The following is a 26,772-nucleotide window of genomic DNA, read 5'->3' on the forward strand; positions in this document are numbered from 1 at the left end:
TTTAGTTTCTGTCTTTTTGAATCTCAACATGGCTCAGAGATCCATAAAATGACTATAAAACAATATTTTAACGAGCAGAGGCGGATAATGTTGCATATTTTTGCACAGTCATACTGGCTGTTTTGGAAGGCGCCGGTTTCTATTTTGTCATTTATGTATAATGACTCCTTGGGACATCGGAGCAATGCAGTGTTTGTCACCACGTGAAAATTCACAGCTTGCTCCTCTATTATACAACACAGCAGTGATTCAGCTCTCAATCAGCTGTACGGTAACCTTCACAACCAATTAAAAACCGCTTCATGTTGTTCATGTTTACTGTTTTCATCCTGAATTAGAACTTCTGACAATACAGCCTGTAAAAACAGGTATTTTAGTGATCGATAACAAGTTGAATCATCTTCATGATGTTCTGACACGTACCATCCACAGACGTCAGCGGGTCCTTGACTGAAGCCGCCTGAGTTCTTCCCGTCTTCAGAGGCCTGAGGTTTGAGGACTCTTTCTTGAGCCCAGAATTTTCTATTCCGTTGCCGTAGAAGGTTCTCAGACGGGACGAGGGGTCCTCCTCCTCCTCGGGGCTCACCCCCAGATGCCCGGAGAGATAGCGCCTCAGGGCGGCCAGGAGAAGGTCACCCTCGGCCTGTGTGGCGAGGAGCTGCTGCCCGGATGGAGGTCTCTGCTTCGGCAGAGCTAAGAAAGATGAAAGAGAGCTGGAGGAAGACATCCTCTGAGGCGAGGTCTGGGCCTTGGAGCGATAGATGTCCGCAGGGATGCCTGACTGGAAACGGTCAATCTGAAAAAAAGGCCATTTCATTACACTGTTTAGCATCTGCCAAATGAATGTGATGTGAAAACAAGAATGTTCAAAGCTAATTTCAAACCCTTTCAATTAAATTGTAATGACTTTAATTAGTTTCCTGTCATCTCTCCACTGTCAGCTGCCTAAACAGGCCAAAAAACTTAAAAAACAAAGAGAAGAAGCAGGTGTCGAGGTGAGTGTGTGCTATTATGCTAATTCTGGGACAGACAAAAACATTTCACCTGCTCTTTGTCCGTCTAAAACTGAAACACACTGTCCTGAAATAATGAGCACGGATATGGTTGTGCATCTGAATACATAAGTGCACGTTGCAGAGGTAAAATGCCAAGTCATCCCGCCTGAGCACCTTCAAAGTACTGCTGTTTTTCTACACCTCATTCACAGGACTCCCAATCCAATGCAGTGTCCTACCCATCATGCAGTGTGTTAGACTATACGGCAACTACGGCGCCGTTTATACCCTGCAGCAGTGTTTACATACACTTTCAAATAGTTTAAAAACTTGAATTACAGAATTTCAAAGTGTTTCACATGAAATAAATGACATGAATGAATTCAAAGCTCCACTCTGTTTTAAGATGTGTGTCAAATCCTGTTCTGATATAATGTTTTCCACAAAAAAAGGTTATAATATCGTGTTTAAATCCTTGAAATGGCTCCTACTCCTGAATCTATTATTATATACTCATCACAAGGCGTCTCCTACTTCACTGTAAGGTCCTTCAAAACTATTTGTGATGTCACAAATCATGCTCGTGGGCCCCGCCTCTTCAAATCAGATTTCAGTGAGCTCAGAAAAGTACTGACACTTTGAGACTTTAAGAGAAAATGTAAACAGATGTGCACATATATGTAGGTACAAGCTAAAAATCAAAAGTAAGTAAGAATCCGTGCTGTGATTCAGTGAGAGGAGGTGTTACAATGCAGGAGACAAATTGTGCTTTATTATTCAAGACTCTCCTCATCTGAACAAAATAATTATTGACATGAAAATAGAGCCCTTTTTTTGAAAAACAAGTTATTCATCCATTTATATAATCATATTAACAGATCCATCAGCTCCAACAAAAGCTAAGAGTCACTCCCGGCTCCATTAACGCCCACCGAGGAGCACAGAAACGGTACAAGCCTGACTAACGGCAGAATTATCATAACAATGCACACGTAACAGTCATCATACTTCTTTATGATTTGTATGTGTGAGGGCCCCTTCTGAAATTTGTCACTGCCACAGTTGGACCCCATCGCTCCTCGTGCTCCTTTTCATTTCCACCAAACATATGAACCTAAGTAGCAAAAGGCCAAGAGCCCCCGAGCGACGCCTGCAGGCCCCCGAGCCATCGTGCTCCACAATCCCCCCAGCAGGAGAAAGGCCTCCGCTCATTCATCCGCGCTCCGCTCCCCTCGGCCCGAGCAGCGGAGGGAACCGGTCACGTGGAGAGTTATTAATTAGAGCGGTGAACTCCTGAACTCTCTGCTGGTATTATTTCGCTCGTAACGGTCGTGCTGGGAGAAGCCATCAGTTAGGACGGAGAAGCGAGAGCGCGGTGACAGCGAAGGATGACACCGGACCCCCCGTGGTGAAGGTGTGTGTGTGTGTTTGTGTCTTTGTGTGAGTTTTTATTCGAGTGTGTGCGAGTGTGCACGTGTCTTTTTTTTTTTTGTTAAAAGAGGCAGGTGGCTGTGAACGGAGGACGAGCTTCACGCAGACGTTGGGGTAAAAACAAATGTCCCACCTGCTCCTCACTCTTTCAAAGCTGAAGTTCACAGAAGCTCAACGATATTTAATCGTACGTCTCTCATTTACTGTTTGGACTCTCTGAGACTTTGTATTACAAATGTATTACAGTAGAAGATGCAGGTACTAAAGAGCTTGAACATGCATCTGGTAACAGTGAAGGACATGATGGCCTTGTACTCCTCTGTAGGTTTCACCAGCACTGTGGAGCAAAATGAATAAAAACAAACAAGTAATTTGGTCTCAAGCAAGTCCCATGTCATTTTTGGAGGGCTAGTCCGGTTGTTAAGTAAATGTCCATTCCTGTAAAATGTCGATGATTGATTATGCTATTATAATCCAGCTACGCAGAGACCCACAGAGGCCCCAAACAAGGCCAAACGGAGCATCCAGGAAACCCCTCACCTTGCCCTGGGTGCTCAGACCGGAGGCAGGCGACGTCTTGGGAAGGAGGCCGAGACGTTGGAGGTACACCTGCAGATTTCTGCCGAGCTCCACCTCCACCGGCTTCACCCTCTGGTCAGCTGGGTCCATCGCTTCAGCTGCCGGCCTGTGGGAGAGGAGGAACGAGCCAGGGATGAAGAGAGAAACGATGAATGCACATCACTGTATTACTGCACGTGTCGCAACATAACTCCTATTTCACATTTTGATGTATTATGTGTGAAATAGGCTGTTATCCCTCAATTAATCCAATCATTAACATGCACTTTTGCATCTCTCGACTTTAACTTACATCGCACGTCACCGTCCCTGTTTGTCAATAACCCCCACCTCATCAAGGCTAATAATTCAGCATCAGTTACATCATGTTGCTAATCGATTCAATCTTCATTTCTCACTCCTCCTTCGTCTTTACGGTTAGCTCAAACAAACAGATAAATGACTGAGTGCATAAAACATGAATAAACATTCTTAATTACAGAGTTGCAAAGAAAAAATATACATTAGTCACGTCTTGATTAGATTAAGAGACATGTTAACATTATTTAACCATCCAGACATGATTAAAAACCACGACCTCCTCGTTAATAAAGCTGCTACGAAAGCTTCCTGAGCTACGTCATCTCTCACTCAGACGATGATGAGACCTCGAGTTCAGAGGAAGAAGTGATTTGGTCAAAACCCACAAAAACTTTGAGCCACGTTTTCCTGTTTTTTTGTCATTTGGCGACACTTGTCTGCAGGTGAACGTTGTTACCATGGAAACATGGCTCGTGTTAGCCCGGGGGTAGGGAGGCAAACTTTTTTGATTTAAAATAAGTCAGTCTGTTGTTGTCAGGTAGTCTAACTTGCAGTGATCCAACACTTCAGACAAGTCTGAAATAACTTCTAAAATCCGACCCAACGCAGGTGAAATCCCTTAAAATGTTTGGACCAAACAGTGGGACAGTGGGACGTCTCCAGGGATCACAGTGCTGCAGAGACACTGGGTAAACATCTGACCTGCTGTCTTCGGCGTAGACAGGTCCGTTCTGCTGCGGCCTGTAGGGAATCCTCCTCAGTTTGGATAACTCCTTGGACAGAACCTGCTGAGTGGTGTCATCCTCCCAGGTCCGACCTACAGACAGAAACACACAGAGAACATCAAGAACCACATTAAATTCATTTCTGAGTTAAGTCTACCCGTTCATGTCCCAGCAGAGAAGAACTGAAGTGACCTGTGAGTAACACTTCTCAAAAAGTGAGCTTTATGCATGAAAAAAAGTCGGGCTGAACCGCAGCGAGAGCGGTCCAGAGAGAAGGGCGAGAATTTGCTGAGCTCGCAGTAGTTTTCCTAAACTCATTAGGTCACTCATTAGCAGAGGAGACGAGGCAACAGCGCGGCGTCCTTGGAGACTCTGGTGAGCGGCTGGCTGTTTCAGTGACTAAGCAGAAACCATTTCTCCTCTCCTCCTTCCTGCCACAGTTCAGTAGTACGAGCTTGATGAGCTAATTGTAAATTCAGTGTACTCACACATCTGAAACCGTTAACCAGTACAGCTCACAGTGAGCGCGCTCGGATATCTGCATCACCAACATGACAAAAAAGGGAGAGTAAGGGCAGCCACAGGAGGCGTTTAGCTTAAAAGTGGATGTATTTGGTTAAAAAGTAAAAGATTGCATGCTAACACGCTACCTTTGACCACCGAAATCCTGTCCTAGTGGGCTTTTGTGCCAAATATGAAAAAGGGAGGAAGAACCCGAAAAAATAATGCCTCCAAAGTAATGCTATCATCAGTGCGGAGGCATAAAAATCTCTCTCAAGTGAATAATTTGTAATATATACAACTATTTAACAGATTTAATTCTGTGTTGCATCCATTTCTGTTCATGTAGCAACTTCTCCTCCACCTAACGTCACCTGATAAATCAGAGTCAATGTCCCAAACTTCATTGGTTGCATTTGTGCATCAATCGTCCTTATTTGATACCAGTTATTATGCGACTGATATCAGGGACGAAGCAAAAACCTGTTGAAACGAGTGCACCAGAGGACAAAATGATGAGTAGTCTCATCATTTGTATCTCATTCCTTCTGAGTAACACTTTTATTACCCTGTTGTTAAAGTGTCTCCGTACCAATGTCAGCCAGACATTCCTGTGCATTCACTGGACTTGGCAAGTGAACAGTATCAGTGCCAGTGACAAGGCAAAAAAAGAAAAAAAGAAAAAGAAAAATCTCTTCTGCATTTCAGCAAGAGTACAAAAGGACAAGTTTGATGAGCTGCTTGGGCATTCACGTCTGTTTCTTATGCTTAACATGCATCCAAACACAGCTTTTTGGCAACCGAACAGAGCAGCAGGCGCCAACACCAGATGGGGTGGCGGAACGAAATGTTACCGGAAATATGGCTTCGCGGCGCAAAGCACAACATGAACCGAGGCATTTGGCAGATGAACGATGACGTTCCTGAAAGATTCGAGTAATACAGACTGCAGCTCCAGATGTGATGCCACAAGATGTGGGTCCAGCACAGAGGACGCACACTTACAAACGAGAAGGAGAGCGCCACTGCCGTCAGCTAAGAACTCTGAATATCAAGTTTTCAGAAGGAAAGTCTGAGCTGAGGACAGAGACAAACTGAAAGGACAGTGCAGAGACGTGTTGGACTGATTGGTACAATGCCAACATCCCATTGAACTTTTATTGGTCAGCCAACAACAGGGTTAGGGTTAACACAACTAATTCTACTCTTCTGCCTTGTTGAGCATTGAATCTAATTAAACGGGCCCTACTCGTTACAGAACATTTCAGCACCCGGACACCCTCTTTCGAACCCCCGCAAAAAGAATTACGACCCCAACTGCCGCGAATCAGGCACAAGCCTCTTTTTAACAGCTGCGCAGCGTGTCAGGCCAGCTTTCGCCATCAAAGAGCCATAAAACTGAGCTTTTAATGGCGGCCACGGTGGCTGAGAAAACGGGCGTTAGCGGCGGGTGAACAGACGGCATCTGACACGACAGGTTAATAAACGTCGGAGCCCCTGCCAGGATATTCAGAGCGACTCTACGCTTCTCACAGACTGAAGCCACCGCAGAAATGTGGGCGGGAGGCTGCAGGCCGGTCGAGGTAGGAGTGAGATGCTTCCACATCTGAATTGTTGACTAACGGAGACTCTGTGGTGCAAAAGGGACGAAGGTGCAGGATGTTTTCAGGGCATCTTTATCCACAAATGTCCAAAAATACAAGCAGACAGCAGTGAGGAGGTCAGAGGTCAGATGATAAACAATAAAAAAGCTCATTTTGCATTTCTTTCATCAGATACAGTAGTTTTCTTTTTAACCTTTTCCACATTTTGACTAAATTAACCATCCACCGACGGCCATTTTCGGAGTCGCAGTAATTATAACCATAGGCAAAAACACAACGGGCGCAGATTTCACCAGTTCAGTGCTAGTTTTTATCATTTATGCATATCTAATTTCCTAATCCCGAAGCGAAACCATACTCAGTGTCAGAGCAGATTCAGGCTTCTAGCAGCAAGTTTTGTCCGAATCCTGACACCTGAACAACAAAATGAGTTGTTTGTCAGAGTCCTCTAAAACTGCCCGATGGTATGTCACGTCTTTTTGTGTTTTTGAGTCGTACGAAACCCTTTTACGGCTCTTCGTCACACCAACACCACCAACTACCATATACACATGAACTACTCTGCATGGCTTTTGGTGAACTGAGCCTAGTAAAGTTGTAGTAAAGCACTCATCGTAGCAGAGGAGTCAGACAGACACTTGATGAGATCAAAATAAAACATATCGCTGCTTTAAAGGTGGAACGGGGAGGTCAAGTAGTGTTTCTGTGTTGTGTGCGAAACTGAAGAGGAGCATCGTCGCTGTGGGCTGACGGCAGCTCTGACCTTGGCTTTTTAAATGGCTTCACATCTGCAGGGCCTTTAGTTTGCAGTGAGAGTGGGAGTGTTTGTGAGTGTGAGTGTGTGTTTGTGTGTGTGTGTGTGTTTGTGTGTGTGTGGGCGGATGGAGGAGTGTGAACACAAACACAGCAGCAGCTGTCTGAAAAAGGAAAGCCATTAAAGAGAGAACTAATGGATATGTTAAAGGATAATACCAGTTTATTACAACTATCAGGCTGTAGTTTTACTTTTTTTGGTTTTGGATATAAATCCTATCAGTAATAATGTTATTATTATTATAATAATGTTATTATTAGAGAACATAAAATTAATAACTGAACCTAAAGAAATGTAAAGTTTCAACATATCGGTGGTTTGCATTAACTTTCATTGGCAACATTCATTCTGGTGATTGGGTTGCACAGACGGTACCCTTTAGGATCTGTGTGAGACGCCTCGGGCATTAAACTGACTCCAATGTAAACTCTCTGAGGAACTACTTCACCCGACGTAGTATACGTGAAACAGGCAACATACTGGAAGTAGACCACCATTACAGCATCTGTGTCTCTGTGCAACATCCGTGCGTTTGAATGCAGGAAGTTAAGGATTGTCTACTTTTACCATGACTTTCTATGTAACGGTGCTTTTGACACCGATGTCTAGAGAATTGGGAAGAACCTGTGAAGTTCTCAGCTACTCAAAGAAACAGCTAGCCTCGCTAGGCTATATATTCACACTGCAGGTAGAAGAAGTACTTACATGATGTCAATTTCAGTACAATAAGCAACACCAGCATGTATAAACACTCTATTACAAGTTAAAGCCCTGCATTCAAGTAAAGCATCAGCATCATTTCAGTAAAATGTTTGAGCTGGTAAAGGTGAGGCTCATATTTGCTTTATCAATAATTACATATCATTTTTTTATTGGTTGATTTTAGTATTTATAATCTGAATCTGTATATAAACTAACTACAAATGTAGAAGTACAGAGTAACAGAAAATCAAATTACTGAAGTGAAGTAGAAGAAGCTAAAAACTGTTGCTTAAATTGTCCACAAAAGTAACAGAGGTCAGTGCAACTTCAGTGAAAGAAAGAAAGAAAGAAAGAGTTGATGGCTTGTGTGTGTGCTTATACTATGAAACAGATAAGAGGGGAGCTGTGTTATCTTCCCAGTGGACTGGTGGTGCCTGAAATGCAGATGCTTCAGTGTCTTTAGAGTTTTGTCCTCCCTAATGGCTTCTGCAGACAGCCGGGGCCAAACAGCTCATTTGCATAATTCATTTCACTTCAGAGCGTCTGACAAATGCCTCCAAACTCGTCGCCTCTCTGTGAAATCAGAATATTTCTCCAGCTCTCCCGCAGAGTGCCGATTCGGCAAATTAAACCAGAGGAGCGGTTTCTTGGTTTTTTGGGAGGTTTTTTTTTTTTTGACGAGAGGAGGGAGGAAGGGCACCGAATCAGACTCACAGGAAAGATTTCAAGAAAGTGTAATCTCCTGACAAAACAAGTGTTTTTTTTACAGTGGTTGCAGGCTTGAACAGCTAAACAGAAACACTAAAAGAAACACACAGACTAACAACAACAGTCTGTTTTTTAATAGTGTAGTCGAGGTCCTGCCGTTTAAAGTAAAGCTGCATGATGAAAGCGGAGGAAACGCTCTCTGGTGCCCAGTGGGCTGTTTCACAGGGCTCTGCCTCCCTCTAGTGGTAAACTACAGTAACAGCATGAGAAAGTGACAAACAGCTACTGATCACGGTTCAACATTTCCACACAGGTTTGAAAAACTACAATTTTTCACATTTATTTAAGTCTTGCTGCTCACTCTGCTTGTTCTCTAGTATTAATTCCCTCTTTTTCAGCCTACTGTGGGTTAGGCTCACATGTTTTTTTAAGTTAGAAGAGGAATGAAGAGAAGTAAACAGAACAGAAGGAGGCAAAAGTTGCTGCATAAATAAATTACGACATCACACTCTAGTTAAAGCAGTGGAAAGTTATTCTGAACAAATGTGGACTACTCTCACCTCTCTTATCAGTAAGTCAGTTGTTGTCGGGGTTGGTTTTGTTGGAGAAACTGGGTTGTGTCAGTGATATATTTGCATCATTAAAGCAGCACAGGTGACGAGGCACAGCTACAAATTTCCACCAAAATGAGCAATATGAATATATAAACTTGGGCACCTCATTGGGCTTTGTTTTCAGATTCCTGAAATGAATATAAATATTGCTTTCACGCAAAGGGGCTCTGTGCCGGTCATTAGTCAGTGTTGTATGATAGCGGACTCCATTTACTGATGTTTTCTAACTCATGTTAGCTACTGTTGCTTCAGGGCTGAGTCAGTAAGTAGGAGCGTTAGCCTCACAGCTAACTTGATAATGGTAGCCAGCTACATTTAGCAGCAGATAGCAGTGAGCCTACGTCAGCAACAAGTATAACGTCCTAAATTTAAATATATTTATTAACATTGACACCTTGATGACAAGTCCAAATTGTACCAGTGTGTGTCTGTGTGTGTGTGTGTGTGGTACGGACAGCTCCACTGCAGTATATGGAAGCCCCCTCTTTGATAGGTATACATCGTTCAAGGATGCAGGTCCCCTCTTAGTAGTGTAGAGACGTAGTCCACTGTTCGCAATATTTGCGTGAAGATGTGTGTGTGTGTGTGTGTGTGTATGTGTGGTGTGTGTGTGTGTGTGCGTACCTCTGTTGGAGAGCTTCTCCAGCAGCATCCTGAAGCGTTGCACCACAGATGGGGAGACATCATATGTGTAAACCTCCTTCACCGGAACAGAGTGACACCTCCCAAACATACCATCTGTCGACACACACACACACACACACACACACACACACACACACACAGACAAGTTATATTTAGCATGCTGCACGTTAAAAGGCCACATATGATCAATCTTCCGTGTTCAGTTTTTTCCCAACTGACTCAACTGACTTCTGATTAAAGCTCATGCAACTACGAATCACACAGATGGGAAATTACATCAATGAGGAAAGAATACAAGGTGCACGTTGAATTAAAATAGTGTGTATTGTATGTGCAGCACTTTAAGCAAATAAAACCACCTGTTGAGGTTGGAGGAAGCTGTAAATGTTCAGGTAAAATATAAACACCGCCTTTTTCCTTGACCTCGCACCTCTACGGTTGTATTTGGGGTCTGACCACCTGCTGCGACCCAATTTCCCATTGATAACGCAGCATGTTCTGGACGTCACAACACCCTCCCTCACAGTATCGTTGGCTCGAGGAGATCCTAAATCACCTCCAACTTGCAAAGATTAGATTCTCGAATAGATTTTCACTTTGTACAAACTCCAGTAAATCCTTTGACAAACCCGGTAAGTCTCTATTGACAATCTGAAGAAGACTCGGAACCATCTCGGATTTGTATTCAAACGCTCACACACCTGCACATAGACGGGACACGAGCCTGTCTTTCTTTTTTCTACTTTAACTAGCTGCACACAGTACACAGAGCGGTAAGGACTTTGTGTCAGAGACAATGTGTTCCCCGCTGCATGTTGTGTTGCGATTCGACCAACAACATAATGATGATCAGCTGATGATCGGCTGTCAGCTACAAACAAGGTCTTTACAGAGGCCGTAACAAACAGGACACTTTCCAGCTTCAGCAGACTCAGATCCATCTCTCCCACTCAGACTCTTTCATCACTTTCTTACTGAACATAGGCCTCATGACACACAGTGTGACTTCTCACTCAGTCATACTTCCTTCGAAAAAGCCACAATGTGGGCAGTGTTAATGTGAGCTGTAGGAAAGGTTGTCGGGAAGCCGTCTCCAAAAAAACGAGGCTGTGGGTGGTGAAAGTGTCTGGAAAGATGAGTCAAAGAACAGATTTAAACAGAGATATTTTCAAGCAGCGCTCAACACTACCTGTTGTACACCATGAAGGATGAGTGAGCCTGTGAGCCTTTTGTAAGTAATAAACTCTGAACAGGATCAAATGTGACAGCTTACATACACTTTTGTCTCCTGCACACGTCACTCTGCATTTGATTTACTAACCCACTGGACAGAATAAAATGATGGCAGTGTACGTTTCTGCAAGCTAAGGATACTTTCAATTTGTATCTACAGTATTTATCAAATTAACTTCAAATATGAGCTGACTTTCTCATCAGGAGGAGGAGGGCACAGTGGGCCGGTGACTGAGTGTGTAAAGTGTCCAATAATAATGTAGTAACGACTACCGAGTACTCGTGTAATAATGTAGTAATGACTACCGAGTACTCGTGTAATAATGTAGTAATGACTACCGAGTACTCGTGCAAAAATGTAGTAATGACTACCGAGTACTCGTTCAATAATGTAGTAATGACTACCGAGTACTCGTGCAATAATGTAGTAATGACTACCGAGTACTCGTGTAATAATGTAGTAATGACTACCGAGTACTCGTGCAAAAATGTAGTAATGACTACCGAGTACTCGTGCAAAAATGTAGTAATGACTACCGAGTACTCGTGCAAAAATGTAGTAATGACTACCGAGTACTCGTGCAAAAATGTAGTAATGGCTACCGAGTACTCGTGCAATAATGTAGTAATGACTACCGAGTACTCGTGCAATAATGTAGTAATGACTACCGAGTACTCGTGCAAAAATGTAGTAATGACTACCGAGTACTCGTGCAAAAATGTAGTAATGACTACCGAGTACTCGTGCAATAATGTAGTAATGACTACCGAGTACTCGTGCAATAATGTAGTAATGACTACCGAGTACTCGTGCAAAAATGTAGTAATGACTACCGAGTACTCGTGCAATAATGTAGTAATGGCTACCGAGTACTCGTGCAATAATGTAGTAATGGCTACCGAGTACTCGTGCAAAAATGTAGTAATGAATACCGAGTACTCGTGCAAAAATGTAGTAATGACTACCGAGTACTCGTGCAATAATGTAGTAATGACTACCAAGTACTCGTGCAATAATGTAGTAATGACTACCGAGTACTCGTGCAATAATGTAGTAATGACTACGTGTACTCATGTAATAATGTAGTAATGAGTACTCGTGGGATCTGCTTACTTGTCATCTTGATTTGTAGCCTAAAGGTGAAACTGTAAACCTGCTCACACTCTGCGACCAAACATCCTCCAGCCCTTTTTTACAACCTTTCATCCTGAAGGGAACCTAAATATAGAATTCACATCACATCTGTCTGCAGTGTTGGACAGCTCGATCAATACCTGGAGTTGTTTTAGTTGTAGTGGCAGCAGTTATTGATCTACAGTAGCAGAGGAGAGAATGAAACTCTCAGCACTCTGATTGATGTATAACGCTGAGAAATCACCACAAGACTGTGAAAACATGCTGCGTCACAGGCGAACAAACACATTTCTGCGTGTCATTTCAAACTGTGTTCGAGATAATTCAGCTTTGTCTCTACATGTCCCAGGGTCGATCCTTTGTTTTCCACGTATATTTTGACTGCATGCTTATTCTCCAGAACACAAACAAGAAAATATAAATCTACCTTCAGCTCAGTAGACACACCGCCTGTCTTTATGAAACCACTTTACTCATAATAGTCATTTTACTCCAGTCATAATGAGCAGAGGGCCGTTTTGGGGAAAACACTCATAATATAAGTGCCCCAGGTGTGACTAGAGTCGTATTTCATTTCATAAAGACGTCATGTCCAATGCCTCAACTCACTCTGGACTTTAAATGTATTAATTTTATTTAGCCAAACCAGAAGTTGACAAAATAGTGCACATCCAAGCACTTTAAACACTAGCTGCTGGACACAAACAAAAGATAATAAAAGTACAAAAATAGAGGACGCACACTAGATGATGCTCCTGTAATCTGAAGAAGAGTTTACGCATGGAGGTAATAAATGTTAATGGGAGCATTGTTCGTATATTAATGTCTGGTGTTTGCGTCTGCGGGTCTTTATGTGTTTGCCTCTCACTGTATATCTGCATGTATGCGTGTGTGCGTTCATGTATGTGGGCGCGTGTGCATGTTGCATAACAGCACCGGTACATGGTAATTCAGGCCTGTTGTCTATAAATAGCCTCTGCCTCACCGTGGCCATCTCAATCAAACTGCAAGCTCCATTTAACAAGCAGCTAAGGGATGACCAGCGGCTGGCCTGCACTGCCGTAATCACTCCTAACTAACTTTCACTGAGTGCATTCTGCCGTTTACAGATGAGACGGAAGAAAAAAAGACGTGGCCCGAGGAAGACTGAGGTAAGTGAGGACGAAGGAAAGAGAGACTCAGGACACAGCTGGATCTCTGCAGATTTGCAATCCTGTAAGTTAGATCCAGGAATTTATTGTCACATTTACACAAACTTCAAAAAGTTGTATGTCTGCTCGGAGCTACGATCTGTTGCTGAATAAATTATGTGTGAAATAAAGACAAATGGTTTGTCATGATATGATGAAACACCTCATTAAACAACAATAACAGGTGGAGCTGGACTTCCACAAACAGAGACACTGGATGTCTTTCTCGTGTTACTTACGGAGGACTTGAGAGGGAAGTGAGGACATTTTAATTTTAACTTTGTTGTTTGTTTTCTGTATTTGTTGTTGTAATACTTATGTCGGCCACAAGAGACTGAAGTGCCCCTCTACTCTATGTTATCAATAGTATTTTTTATTTTTTATTATTTATATTTTTTGCCTTGTGTCTCCCTCCTTTTTCCCTTTTTTTTACATTTGGAAACATACAAAACTTACCATATCTTATGGAGGATATATACAAATAAGACAATACATTAAAAAAATCAGCCTCGTATTTGTATTTACTTGACACATAAAATAACAACACATACTGGAGTGAAGGCATCAAAGATCCAAGATAAGGATCAGAAATCAAAGAAAAGAAAAACAGTCTTACAATTTTTCTATATGTTAGAATATGTTACAGTCGAGTTTTCTTCCAGGTAGATTTTAATTCCTCCATGCACTCTACACACAAGGTACATATATATATATATATATATATATATATATATATATATATATATATATATATATATATATATATATATATATATATTGTGTGCTAGCAGGAAGCTATGTAACATTACTGTTACCTATTAACATAGAAAAATGAACCTCTGATAAAAGATTTCTTTCTAAAATTTAAAAAATGTTTTTCTTTCCCTCACTCATCTCTCAGGGCTTCCATATTTACATTCGCGTTGCATTTCATTTTTGTTTCATTTAAAGTTTGCATACAAATCTTTTCAGGTGGAAATATCATGAAGGAGACAGACGGAGACCAAGAAACAAATGTGTCCTCGTCCTCTCGACCCTCACAGAAAGCTCATCATCACAAGTCTCCTCCGTCGCTTCGCTTACTAACATCTCTGTATCTTCCAGGAACTTACATCTGAATTATCCCTCATAATTAAACCCATCTAGAGCTTCAGCATCATGGCCAAGATTTAAATTTAATTATTTTGACACAGGGGAACGGAGTGGAACAGACATTATAAATGTAGCCGTTCCTCAACAGGGCTTCTTGCGTTTTAAGCCTCGTGCTGCACCCTGCTGAAGTTCCCTTAAGCAAGAGGCTGAAGCTCCTCCAAGCAGGGCCGCCAACAGTCTTGCTTGTGCCCCAGGACGAGATAATCTCCAGAGCCTCTCCCAGCGAATGATCTGAAGGGTTAGAGGGGCCTCGCCTCCAGGCTGCAGGTCAGAGTCGTTCCATAATGTCTGAGTGAAGATGAAGCAGAACTTTGAAGTCTGAGGTCAAAACTTTTAATCTGTACTTCCTCGACTTGGACTAGAAAACTCGCACTGAAGTGTTTTTTATCGACAAATGTATCAATTAACACGTAAAGTATTATTTTACCAATAATACTGTAATGACAACAAAGTGCAAAAACAAGACGGTGAGTAAACTACAGCAGCACAGAGCTCTGATCTCACGTAACAGCATTTTCTGCGATTCCCAGAAGGAACATCTTGAATTATCTCTCATAATTATACTCATGCATATCCGAGGCTCTGCAATTTATCCCAGTTCACTACCAGAGGGCCATAATTCAGAGCCAGACATGTCTTCTTGTGATTTATGGTCCAGATTAGAGCAAAATGAGGATTCACAGGGCCTTTTCTCAGAAGCTCAGTGTGTATTAAGATGGAGGAGATGGACCAGTGCAATGATAAGCAGATGTTGCTCACAGTCGCAGCTTAAATATATCCATCAATTAATGAAATCAAATGAATGAACTTCTATGAAACTATACTTTAACTACTTTAAGTTAAATTCCTCTGCGACACATTGTGCGTTGTTCTGGACTGAACTGTCGGGAGACGCTGGCTGAAGTTCAGTCCAGCCTAATGAACTGGCTTAATATGTCTTAATGGATCTGTAGCCTCTGGGGACCTGCACCGGTCCAATCCCTCACCGCCTGCACTCCACAAGATCAATGACATCTGCCATCGCTCTGCAGGGCCTGGACTGTTCTGACCGGCTAGGACGTACAGGATTTCCTTCATACCTGTCAGGAAACTGGCTCCTGCTCTCGTGGTTTTTAATTGAGCTAGCAATGCTCACCGATGATTAGCTGGACAGGCTGTGGACATTATGCTCACAAGGCCCAGCTCAAAGATGGGCATTGTCTGACCCGTGACCACTGAGTACTTGTGTAACGATGTAGACAGCTGAGTGCTTATGGTTCAGGACGTCAGCATGCCGCAGGGTGTGATCCCATCATAAGATCGTCTCTAGTTTGTTCTGAAACTTAAAAACGAACCAGAAAATGACTTTTGAAGCAGAAACTCAGCACCTGGCCAGGTTAACACTGAGTCAGTGGTTCTGATCAATAACCCGTCAGCTCCCTGCACATACAGTGTGGTAATTCAACGAGATGTGGCAGTTTCCCTTTAGTGATTTGGAACAATCTTGAGGCCGGACTACTGTAAATACGGGGATGTCTATACTTTGATTCAGACTTGGCTCCGTCTTCTGCTGATCTGCTGCTGCCTTTCATCTCATCATAGAAATATATGTCGGCTACTTGTTGTCTTCGTGTTTTGAATGTAGTTTCAGTTAGTTTCATTATAATGTAATGTAATAGTTACGGGATTTACTCTCAAAGTGCTGTCAAACCAAACACTTTTTGATCAATAACTACCCACACACGCCAATCAGTCTGGTCCGACAGGCGTAGAGCGAATGTGATGATGATGGCGGAGGCAGTGTGAGATCGTTAAACAAATACACTCAGGCTTCCACTGAAGTGTTCAGAGTTCACTCTCCATCCTGACCACAGCTCCCATTACTGATGCACTTCGTCAGAGCAGAAACTATCTTGTCCTCCAGTTTTTAATTTCATCTACGCCAGTTTGTAAAATGATATCATCTCATTCAGAGGTTTCTTAACGGACGGAGTCACTGAGGCTCGGCCTCGTATGTTGGTGGTAAAGCTATAAAAACTCATTTATATTGAACTGTTACAAGCCCTTTGTAACAGGAACTAATACAGAAGCAGTTGTGAATACTTTGCCAGGTATTTAAGTGTCTGTCTGTCTGTCCGTCTGTCTGTGGACAGATTTTGTCATCACAACTGTGCAAGATGGAGTCACAAAACTGTGGAGTTGTGGATCAAAATGAAGGTTGAGTTTGAAAATGGGTGCGGTCCGATCCACGAGTACTGAGCTCTAGTGCAATAATGCAGTAATGACAACTGAGTAGTAATGGATCAGAACGTGACAGCATGGAGATGGTCTCTGGTTTTAAAAAATAATTTTGTATATATATATATATACATGCCAAAGCCAGTCTTTATATATAGTTTACCTGCTCATAATGTAGCCAAAAGATGCTAAACACTGCTTTTGTCTACATTTTCATTATCAGAGCACCACGCAGAAAGGCAAAGAAAATCCTTCAACACAACAATCAATCAAAGATCGAGTCACTCAACAACATTTTCAACCTGAGAGTCAGGTGAGGATCAGACATCAGTCATCCACGAGCTCTCAACGACTGCAAAAATGGACAAACCAAAACCATTTCCAGCCCTTTGCCACGGTGTGTACGGTGACATGTCCACTGTTTGCGTGTTGAGGGAGACAACACGCAACAGGGCGCAGATGGGTAATGGGCCGGTTTAGCCCTGCTCCTCTGGCTCCTGTTGCCATGGCGATTTCCATCGAGTGCCTTTCTGTACCTCGCAGCTAATCATGGGGAAGCAGCGTAGGGGGGGCTGAAACAGAGCACCCTCCTTTGTCACTGTGTGTGTGTGTGTGTGCGTGTGTGTGGTCAGGGATTGGCATGTGAATCCTCCAGCTTGGTTTGCAGAGAACAGTTGGGGTGCGTTCAGGAGACAGTACAGGCAGTTACTGGACCTGCTGTCAGTGAAGCCTTCTGACCACATAAAAAATGAGATTTTTGATGTGATGTACTTCACTTAACATTAATTTGAGCGGTTCTATAGATTCAGCGCCAAAGTACTGCAAAACGACAATGATAATGCTTTATGAGTGCGGTTTCACAAGTTGGACCGGACTCTGTTTTTGCTCTTATTTTCAGGCTCCGTGTTGTGATGTGAAAACCGCAGATGGGAGGTTTCTTCATTCAATACGAGTGAAGTCTTGGCAACACATTTCCTGAACAGATAAACAATTTAAGATGCAACAATCATTAACTTCATAAGCTCGTGTTTTTGGTGATGCAGCATGTTAAACATTAGCTGCAGGTTAATATATGCTTTTTTAGACAAGACTCAACATTAGAGGTCGTGTGGTGGAAGGTTTGGTTCCCACAGCCAACACAAGATGTTCGGTCCCCACACAGAGCCATATTTAGCTCATAGCACCTTTAACTACATTTCTAATTTTGCTAATAAAATCGCTCTACTTCACAAGTGAACACTTCGACAGTGTTACCTCTATACACATACAACAACACCACAATGACACTTTAAAACCATAATGTTTTTGCCTGCATGGTACTAGCATTGTGTACAACTTGCATAGATTGGTAATAGCGGCCGATGATGCCGCTGTTTCCTCTGGAGTCTCTGTATGTGATCACGGCCAAACTATAACAGCTTATATGTATCAGCATAAAATATATGTAACAATATATTAAACTTTGTGGCCAATTTAAAAAAGAAAGCCCTGACACCTCAGTCAGCAGGACACCACCATTTCACGACTGTGGTCATGCTTTAGACCGTCTCCCTTGACCTCTTCCCTGCTTGGACTTGGACAATCTATAACACTGACTTCCTCCTTCATTTCCTTCATTATCATTTAAGCCACTAGAGGGCAACATACACTGTCGTGGGGCGCTTAATTGATTGATGATGTCATTCTTCTTTTGTCTCGTACCTTGTGTTCACACATTCAAACCAGCTCAGAAGTCCAACAGTGTAACAAAGTCCACCTCACGGTCTTAATATTCACATTCAACCATTTGATTCACTCGAGAGGTCGATTAAAAATCTCCCCTCGTCCATTTTGTGATGTTGCTCTGCCTGCATTTTTGATTTAATGTTAAAAATCAGGGAGTCATAATGTTTTAAACAGTCTGTGCACAGCGCAGGAACATTAAAACTCATCTCCAGCACACAACCCAGCTCAGCTCTCCTCTCGCTGAGTTAACTAATGCCAATTAAAGCATAACTGGAGGCCGTATTCTCTGCTGGAAATCAGCGTTTCCATGCTGAGCAAGCTTCTTCAAGATGAGCTCCATTACAGCTCTGACAATAAAGCCCAGGAAACCAATCAACACCTGGGGGGGGGGGGGACAGCAGCTCGGTGATAGAGCAGGAGATGGAGGACATGTCCCAACTCGACTGTTCCTATAACACAAAACAAGAAGATATTCACAGCCTTTTTTTTAACCTCGTGTCCTTGTCTGTCCTTGTAGCTCTTTTCTAATAATTCACGACCACAGAAAGAGGAATAAATTCAGTGTTTCAGAGCTTTGTGCATAAAACCTCCAGCAAGCAGTAAGTCAGAGAGAGAGAGAGAGCGTGATGAGAACAAATTCACCAGACCCCCCAAAAGACTGTCGATGCAAACAAAAGCAGAAAGCAAGATTGATTGAGCCTCCTCCACCTCGCTGGTCGTCTCCCCCGTCTGAAAATATATTAGCAGAGCTCAGATAAGCTCGGAGCTTCCCCGACGCAGCACTGCTGAGCAAACATCACAGCGTAAATATGATCCATCACATCGCAGCGCAGATCCAGTCATCGGGGGTAAAACTCTGATTAATTTGTTGCGAGGCTGAGCAATCGTCAGAAAACACACAGGTCGCACTGAAGAGTGCTAAATCTGGTCCATTTAAATCAAAAGGGAGAGGAAGTGACAAGTTTCATCCAGCTGCTGTTAATGTTTTGTTCTCATACATCTGTTTGTCATGGTTCTCAGCTGAATATGCATGTAATCATAACAGGTTTTACGACTTTTTATAACAGATTTTGTAAAATTTACTTTAACATCATCGACGTATGAAGACATAACTGAGGAAAACGACTGATAACGTAACAGTTTGAAGTAAAAACCGATGATGTTTGTGAAAGAATCACTCCGTATTTTTGAACAGCTGTGACAAAAATAAAGTAGCTCAAAGGTGACAGGTTCGATCACACCTACGTTATGTAATATTGTGATAACCACCTACGTGATGTAACAGTGCGATAACCTACATTGCATTGAATTAAAATTAGGCTATCAGAAAGCAAACAACTCGTGGATTCACACAATACATACGTTTGTCACTGACACATAGTGAAGATATGTTATCGCATCGTAGTACCGCGCCTTGAACTTAAATCTGGGTTAAACAAATACAAATAACCTTTATGTGTGATTTTCAGCTGACTCTCAACACCCTCGTCGTCAAACACAAAACCACTCCAATAAAGTTTTCAACAAAGAAATGAGTCATGTCAGCACTTTCAACGTGTGACCAACTTCTGAGCTTCTCACTTATATTATAACATGGACACCAAGTAAACTTTGGTGTGCTGACAATCTCAAGCCTCTACAAGAATAATTCTATCTATCTTAATGATATGGATATTAAGATATCTTAGTGTCTAAATATATATCAGAAAATATACATATATTATAACAGAGGTCTAGTCCTTTTTACACATTTCTATGCAGAAATGTTACATATTATTTTATAATTAGAGCTGCAACATGTCTGTTCTTGATGCACAGCTCCGTTTTTGCGGTCTACTTTCTGCAACTGTTGCCACCAATCTCGTCTCTGTGTGTGTTTCTGAACCACAAAGCTTGAGACAATACACAGATCTGATTGGCTGATTGGTCACCTGAGTGATTAACAACGCAGGACCATCGGTCTGTGAGTTTCCTGGGCCGCCTGTGCTGTAAAGGCTGGAAGAGCTGCCTCCCTCAACATGTAATAATTCTCAATATTTTATCAGTTATAGGTGGCAGTCTGGAGAGGATGGTGTCTGGGTCCTATTAGTGACCTCGGTTAGAGGTGATGAAGTGGAATGGCAGGTTAACAAGGAGGATGGCGTCTCACCTCAAATCGCTTACTGAATATTGATGGATTTTCTCAGTCCAGTTTCGAGGATAAAGTTAATGTTTCTGCAAACTGCTGATATGTTCACATTCGTATGAGTCAAACACAGTGAAAACACTGGATATTTTTGACGAGGAACTACAGCATCTTAACGTTTATTAAGTGTGACACCAGTGAGTATTTATAAGGAGGACCTCAGGACAATTTCCAGCTGTGCTTGTGGTGATGAAAAAAACAGATAAATGTAGGACAAAACATGATCTTTCTAAGCCTAACCAGGTGGTTTTTGTGTTGTCTCAACATCAAATTGAAAAATGAACGTAAAGAAATGTAGTTGCAACAAGAAATGAGGTTTAAATACATCTGACAACAACATTTATTTTGGTCATTGGGTTGTGGATTTTCAGACAAAATAAACCTCAGGCTGTGGGAAAGTACAACTGGCATGTTTCAGTACTTTTTGATTTTTACAAAATAATTAACCAATTAATCGAGAGAACGATCTGCAGATTACCCGGCTGTTAGAATAATCGCTGGTTGCAGTCGTGGTTAAAAACGTGTAAACACATCGGAGCCTTTAAGTGAGTTAAGTCTAACTGACAGGCAGCCATCCTTATCTGTCTCACCAGACTGAGCTGCACGCTGGGGCTAAAAATGAAAGTCAGCAGAGTCCAACTCTGCAAGAAATCACCACACGGAAAGACAGTTATTTATAAAATGCTTAAATCTGATTTAATTAAGTGGACTGTGCTGATGACGTTGACCTGCTATCACAACATTAACTGGAACTGAAGCGAATACTACAAACTCTGTCGTCTGACTGACATGAATCTCGCTGTTCGGAGGCTCGGTCACGGCCTTTATAAATGTATTGTCATCAGGAGCACTTCTTGCAGTGTATTAAAGCCGACCCCTTTGAAGCGCTTCCATGCATCGGCGGTAAATGTGGCGTGGCTCTGTCTGCTGATATGACAGTCACAATGAAAATGTCAAGTCACTGATCGAGCACGCGTCTCTCCACGCAGCCGGCCTGCCCTTTCTCCTTTTGTACCCAGACATGTCGGGGTGATACGTTTGAAAATAGCAAAAAGTCCACAGGGGTGGGTGGACAGCCTTATCGCCCGTCACTGAATCCCGGACGGTTGCATCAATCCTGGGATGTCACTTCATGTCGTTTTTACGCTGGAGGTAAAATAGTGTGAGGGCGAGGATCACTGTGTTATCACATTTATTTAAGGAGGTTTGCCGGCAGCCTAGTACGTAATATTGCTGTCTTCATCCACCTGCTTAAATAATGGCTTTTGTCACGTGAACACGTTTGGTACGCCTGTAATGGCTTTTATTTAGACCTGACTGCCACAGTTCTCCTGCTGCTTACGTAATGATGTGAAGGAATATGACTTTTATTTTGAGGCTAAAGGGTGGGAGGGTGGTGGGAATGAAATGGCGCCATGGTGGGAATGGCGTTGGAAGAATAAAGGCACGCTTAAGAGTGTGGGAATAAACAAGTTACATGTTTACAGATATGTGATATAGTTTTACTGTACTTGCAGGAGAAGGTAGCAGAAAGTGTTTCCTGTTTTCTCACAGGCTGCTTCAGGGATGGATTTAAATGTTGGGGTACTCTGGAGTACTACAGTTAACTACAAACATACTTGACTTGTAGGGTTGGGTACCAAACATAGTACTTTTAAGAATACCGACCAAGTAGCTGAGAGCACATCTTTAGACTATAGAGAGGAAGAGAGAGCAAGAGACGTCACCCCTCTAACAAGTCACACTGAGTCAGGACAACACGTCTTACCTGAGGAAATTCATCATTATGTCATTAATTGGCTTAATTGGAGTTAACAGGGCTTCATTCACTGTCTTGATTGACGTTATCTTTGTATCTTTACGAGTGTTTTCCAAACCTTTGCCCCACGGCTGCATCCCAAATTCTTTCCCAACATGCTGTTTAGTACATTAAAACAGTGTGCAATGCTGTAGTAATGCTGAAACCATAGCACATGAATTGCATATTATTTAAGGGGAAACATTACAGTATGCAGCACTGCTGTAGCGACGACAACAACAACAGCGTAACAAAAATGCTGGTGTTCCTTCTTCTTCTTTGGATCAGGCAGATTAGACACTGCGGGGACATATTGCTGCCCTCTACTGCTTATTATTTCTGTTCCTTTTGAAAGTTATTCATATCTTTTTATATATATTATTATATTGTGTAGTTATAGTATAGTCTTTCTATGTATTCAGGTAATTAACTGTGACAGACAGCTTGTGCCATCATCAGCTTGTGGTTGTCCTGATGTGACACACTGATTTTTGTCGTAGCCTGAAGGTAACACAGTTGAAGTTTTTTAACCCACAGAGAGCAGCAGGCGTTGCTCTGCAGGCTCTACGCTCTGTTTTATTCAGCGTTAACTTACTTTGTGAGCGACTGTTTAATTCCTCAGGCAGGGAAGTTATGGATCTTTACTCAAAAATATTGTCACAGCTGCTGTGTTCATCCAGGAGTGCTGTTTGAATGACTTCAAGGTAAGAGAACAACTCGTTTCCTCCGGGAATTGAGATATTTTTTCAGGTGTCGCTCTCTTCCCTTGTTGTTGGAAAAAAAAAGGCAGAAATAGAGAGAATGTCCTCAGCCGAACAATACCAACCCTGCTCATTGTTTTTTATTTCCCTGCCAAGAGATTATAGCGAGCCGAGGCAATCAGAGCCGCTGTGTGTCCTGATAGAGCCTGAGCTGCCAATCACCAACACAACAGCCTGGCACTGCCTGCGAGGGCCAGTTTGACAGCAGCTATTGAAGCAGGTCAGACACGCTGCAGGAGAGAACAATGGCTGGAGGTGCAGCCACCGTAGCTTTTCCACCGTGGGATCCAGCTGTCAGTGCAGCCTCACCTCACCTGACTCCGCCCGGGGGGCTTTTCATAGCTCATTGAAACTTAAATTGAAAGAGTAGCCGAGCTGACAAGGACTGATTGAATCATTTTAATACTAACGTATCACAAGGATTAGCTTTCGTGGATAAATGTGGTCGAGAGCAGCAACATTTGTATGTGCAACACCCACCACTCCAGTCTAATCAAGTTAGACGAGTATTGACCTTCTGCCGCCGGCCCTTCTTTCCTCCTTCCATTTCTTGTCGCCAAAAGTCTCCGTCCTGATTGGTTCACATAACCTGCTCTAAAATCCTGAAGGCTGGGAACAAATATCCACATTGTTCAGGACATCCATCTGTGGCGCTGTCTCCAATACATTTACGGCTCTTCAAAGCATTACTGACAATGACCTGCAGTCAACTCGGCAGGAGAAAATGCACGTTGAAATGCATTTTACATTACAGTAAACCACGGATATGTTCAAATATTAAAAATCTGAAATACATGCCATATCATCATCACATTACACGTAAATGAGCTGACTTTCGTGTGGTTTTGCTACAGCTACGAGAGACAACAGCCAAGACAGAGACCACTGCTCGAGGCGCAAAACCACTTGATATTTTTAACAAGACGTCAGGACAGTTACGGCTGTGTTTGAGGCAACAAACACGATATTTTGGATGAGAAGTCAGGACAATTTCCAGCTGTGTTTGAGGCAACAAACCCAATATTTTCGATGAGAACACTCCTCCTCACCAGCCATTGGTTCGGCATGCTTGAGAATCGGAGATTAATTGAAAAATTAAACCGTCATAGTTTGAAATACAGTCTACATCTATCCATCTATCTATCTATATCTTTATATAAACGTTGACTGCGCACAGTATCTGTACCGTCACCATGACTATTATAACAGTAACATGATCAGAGCTGCTGTGTGGGAGGACTAATCTAATTAGCACTGCTACATAAATAGCAGCGGATGTTTGTCAGACCGCTGTCAAAAAACAATCTCTCATTTTCTAAACCTCACAAGCTGCAGATGTCTTCAGCTTACACGACGTGACACATCCCTACTGAAGGTAAAAGACAGGGCGACAGTCGGAGTGGGAGCAGTTCCTCGCTGCTGAAACATGAGGTCAGTAGTGGAGGGAAATGATGGCTGGACAGAGTCCTCCTTCACAGCTGGGGAAACAAGGCATCACAACTACTGAACAACCATCCAGCTGAGGGGTTTATAATCACCTATGAAGGAACAGAGACAAAGCAGTAAATTGTATTCGGCACCTGAAGTCAGTGAGGCAAAAAAAAACACCTGACAGAACTGCAAAATAGGTGAAAGTCCTCTCTTTCTATTTAGCTGCTGTCTGACAACATCTCGTGAGCCATCGTGACAACAAATTAAAGTCGTTTCTGTTTGGACTTTGCATTATTTCTCCTTCTTTAAGTAAAGAGACTTCAGCTCTGTTTTGCATCAGCTGCAGTTCTGCAAACAATTAATCAGACTTCAAATAAATGTTCGGCTCAGTATTTTGTGAAATATGAAATAGAGATTAAACTAAAATAGAGAAACAACATTCTTGTGGAACATAATTATGTTTTATCATCTTCCATCATGTGGTCCATCATGTGAACCGCTGCCCCTTACATGAAGATTTAATGCTCCACATGACCAAGAAAATCATTCTGTTATAAGAAACCAAATACAAAATGACTTTATCTTAAATATTCAGGCCACAACCTCGGTGTCCTCAGTGGCAGCAAGAACAGCAACAGTTTACAAAAAGAAAATGAATAATTCTGATAATCGATTAATCGTTTTGCTTATTTTTCAAGCAAAAATGTCAAAAATTAGCTGTTTCTGTGGAGGATTAACTGCTTTTCTTTGTTGTTGGTTGGACAAATGAAGCAGTCTGAAGACACGTTGGGCTCAGAGAGATTTTGATAAGCATTTTAATCAATTAGTCATGAAAATAACTGGGAAACTAGGCCTGAGCGATAAAACAATAGCACTGTATATCGGCAATTGATACGTCGTCCATACTGATGAGACCATCGTGACCGTCTACATCTCAAGAAACGACCCACAGGCAGTCGACGATGGAGATAATCCATAAAATTATTATGTGTGCCTTGATACAATGGTTCAATTCAAAATGAGGTCAAATTCAACCTTCTTTAAAAAATAGGACAGCTCATTGAAAATGATCCATAATTATCTTAATCATTTACAGTTGAAATGTTCCTCCAATCAGAATCACAAAAGACATAATATTTTAATGTAGAAGAGAATAACTGAGGCATGAGGTCCGAGTGTTACCGGCAGAGAATGAAATGAAATGAAATCACAACAGACCAACTATCCAACAAAAAAAAAAGCAGCTGACACCTTTTTGTTTTTTTTCCTCATCGAAGCGAGAAAAGGTCACCTGAGGCAGTCACAACACAGACGGCGAGCCAGTCTGAGCCCGGGCTAAAAATAAAAAAACTCACCGACGACGTAATGATTCTCTCACTGACGTGTGTTTTGGGTTTTTTTTCACCCCCACCTCCTGAGTCACGATCAGATTACGGGGGACACATTTCAAAAGGACGCCGCGCAGACAGGAAACGACCGAGCTAATGAATTCAGAACAAACACGCCCTGCCTGAAATAAACACACGTCAGGAAGCGGGTCAGAGGCACAGTCTGTGTGTAGCCGACAGCACGGCCACCTGCACCTCCTAACAGAACCATTCACATGCTTAATGAGATTATACAGCAGATGATAGTATGCTGTTATCTCTGCTGGCTCTCTGTCTTTGCCCTTAAGTCCTGCAGAGATGTTGATAAAGTGAAAGCCTGAGAGCTTCCCAGTAAACCGCTGAACGCTGCTGATCGGCAGATACAGAAAACAAAAGGTTAGCTGGGGAACAGATGTGGCGTGACCCTCTGGTAGGGTAACCCAGTTAATCATCCGGCCGACCCAGCGGAGTCACAGATAAAACTGTTTTCCATCTCTCTCCCCAAATTCATGCAAATTATTTTTCTGTGAACGACTTTCAAGTTTTGAGCTCTTTTTTTGATTCTAGGTTGATTCACAGCGGGGGTTTCCTTCGCTATTGATGCCAGAGAGGCCGCGAGGGACGAGCGCAGCAGACAGATTCATGTGGTCCAGCGGTCGATTCCTAACGAGGCTCGAACGAGTGCAGAGGCAAAGCAAGCAAATCCAGATTTTTGTGTTCGCATTAAATAACATCATTATCGCGGTAGAGAATGAAAAATGTTCAGGAAAGTTTTGTTGTACAACTCCCTGGTGACTACACTTTACCTTTAACTCTTTCAGCGCAAAAGTACAAAAGCTATTTTTTTACCTACGTCCAGATATCTGCCTGCCAACAGCCCAGTCTCCAGGTGGAGACTGGGCTGTTGGTGGTGGAGGTGGAGGAGACGGTGGTGCTGATATTACAAGGAGACCTGGAAAC

General features: G+C 42.5%; 1 protein-coding gene across 2 annotated transcripts in view; it reads right to left on the minus strand.

Annotated features, from left to right (window-relative positions):
- The window catches only part of LOC141017191 (receptor-type tyrosine-protein phosphatase N2-like), a 214,152-nt gene that overhangs the window by 171,798 nt on the left and 15,582 nt on the right, over nucleotides 1-26,772 (minus strand). For both annotated transcript variants that reach the window (XM_073491840.1, XM_073491839.1), the window contains exons 3-6: nucleotides 9,598-9,711; nucleotides 4,008-4,122; nucleotides 2,967-3,111; nucleotides 424-796 (exon numbers count right to left, since the gene is read on the minus strand). In XM_073491840.1, the coding sequence (XP_073347941.1) occupies nucleotides 424-796; nucleotides 2,967-3,111; nucleotides 4,008-4,122; nucleotides 9,598-9,706 (742 nt within the window). In that variant the 5' untranslated portion in view covers nucleotides 9,707-9,711. The remainder of the gene's footprint in view (nucleotides 1-423; nucleotides 797-2,966; nucleotides 3,112-4,007; nucleotides 4,123-9,597; nucleotides 9,712-26,772) is intronic.

The sequence above is a fragment of the Pagrus major genome, chromosome 21 (assembly GCF_040436345.1).
Source record: "Pagrus major chromosome 21, Pma_NU_1.0".
In the NCBI taxonomy this organism is placed as follows: Eukaryota; Metazoa; Chordata; class Actinopteri; order Spariformes; family Sparidae; genus Pagrus; species Pagrus major.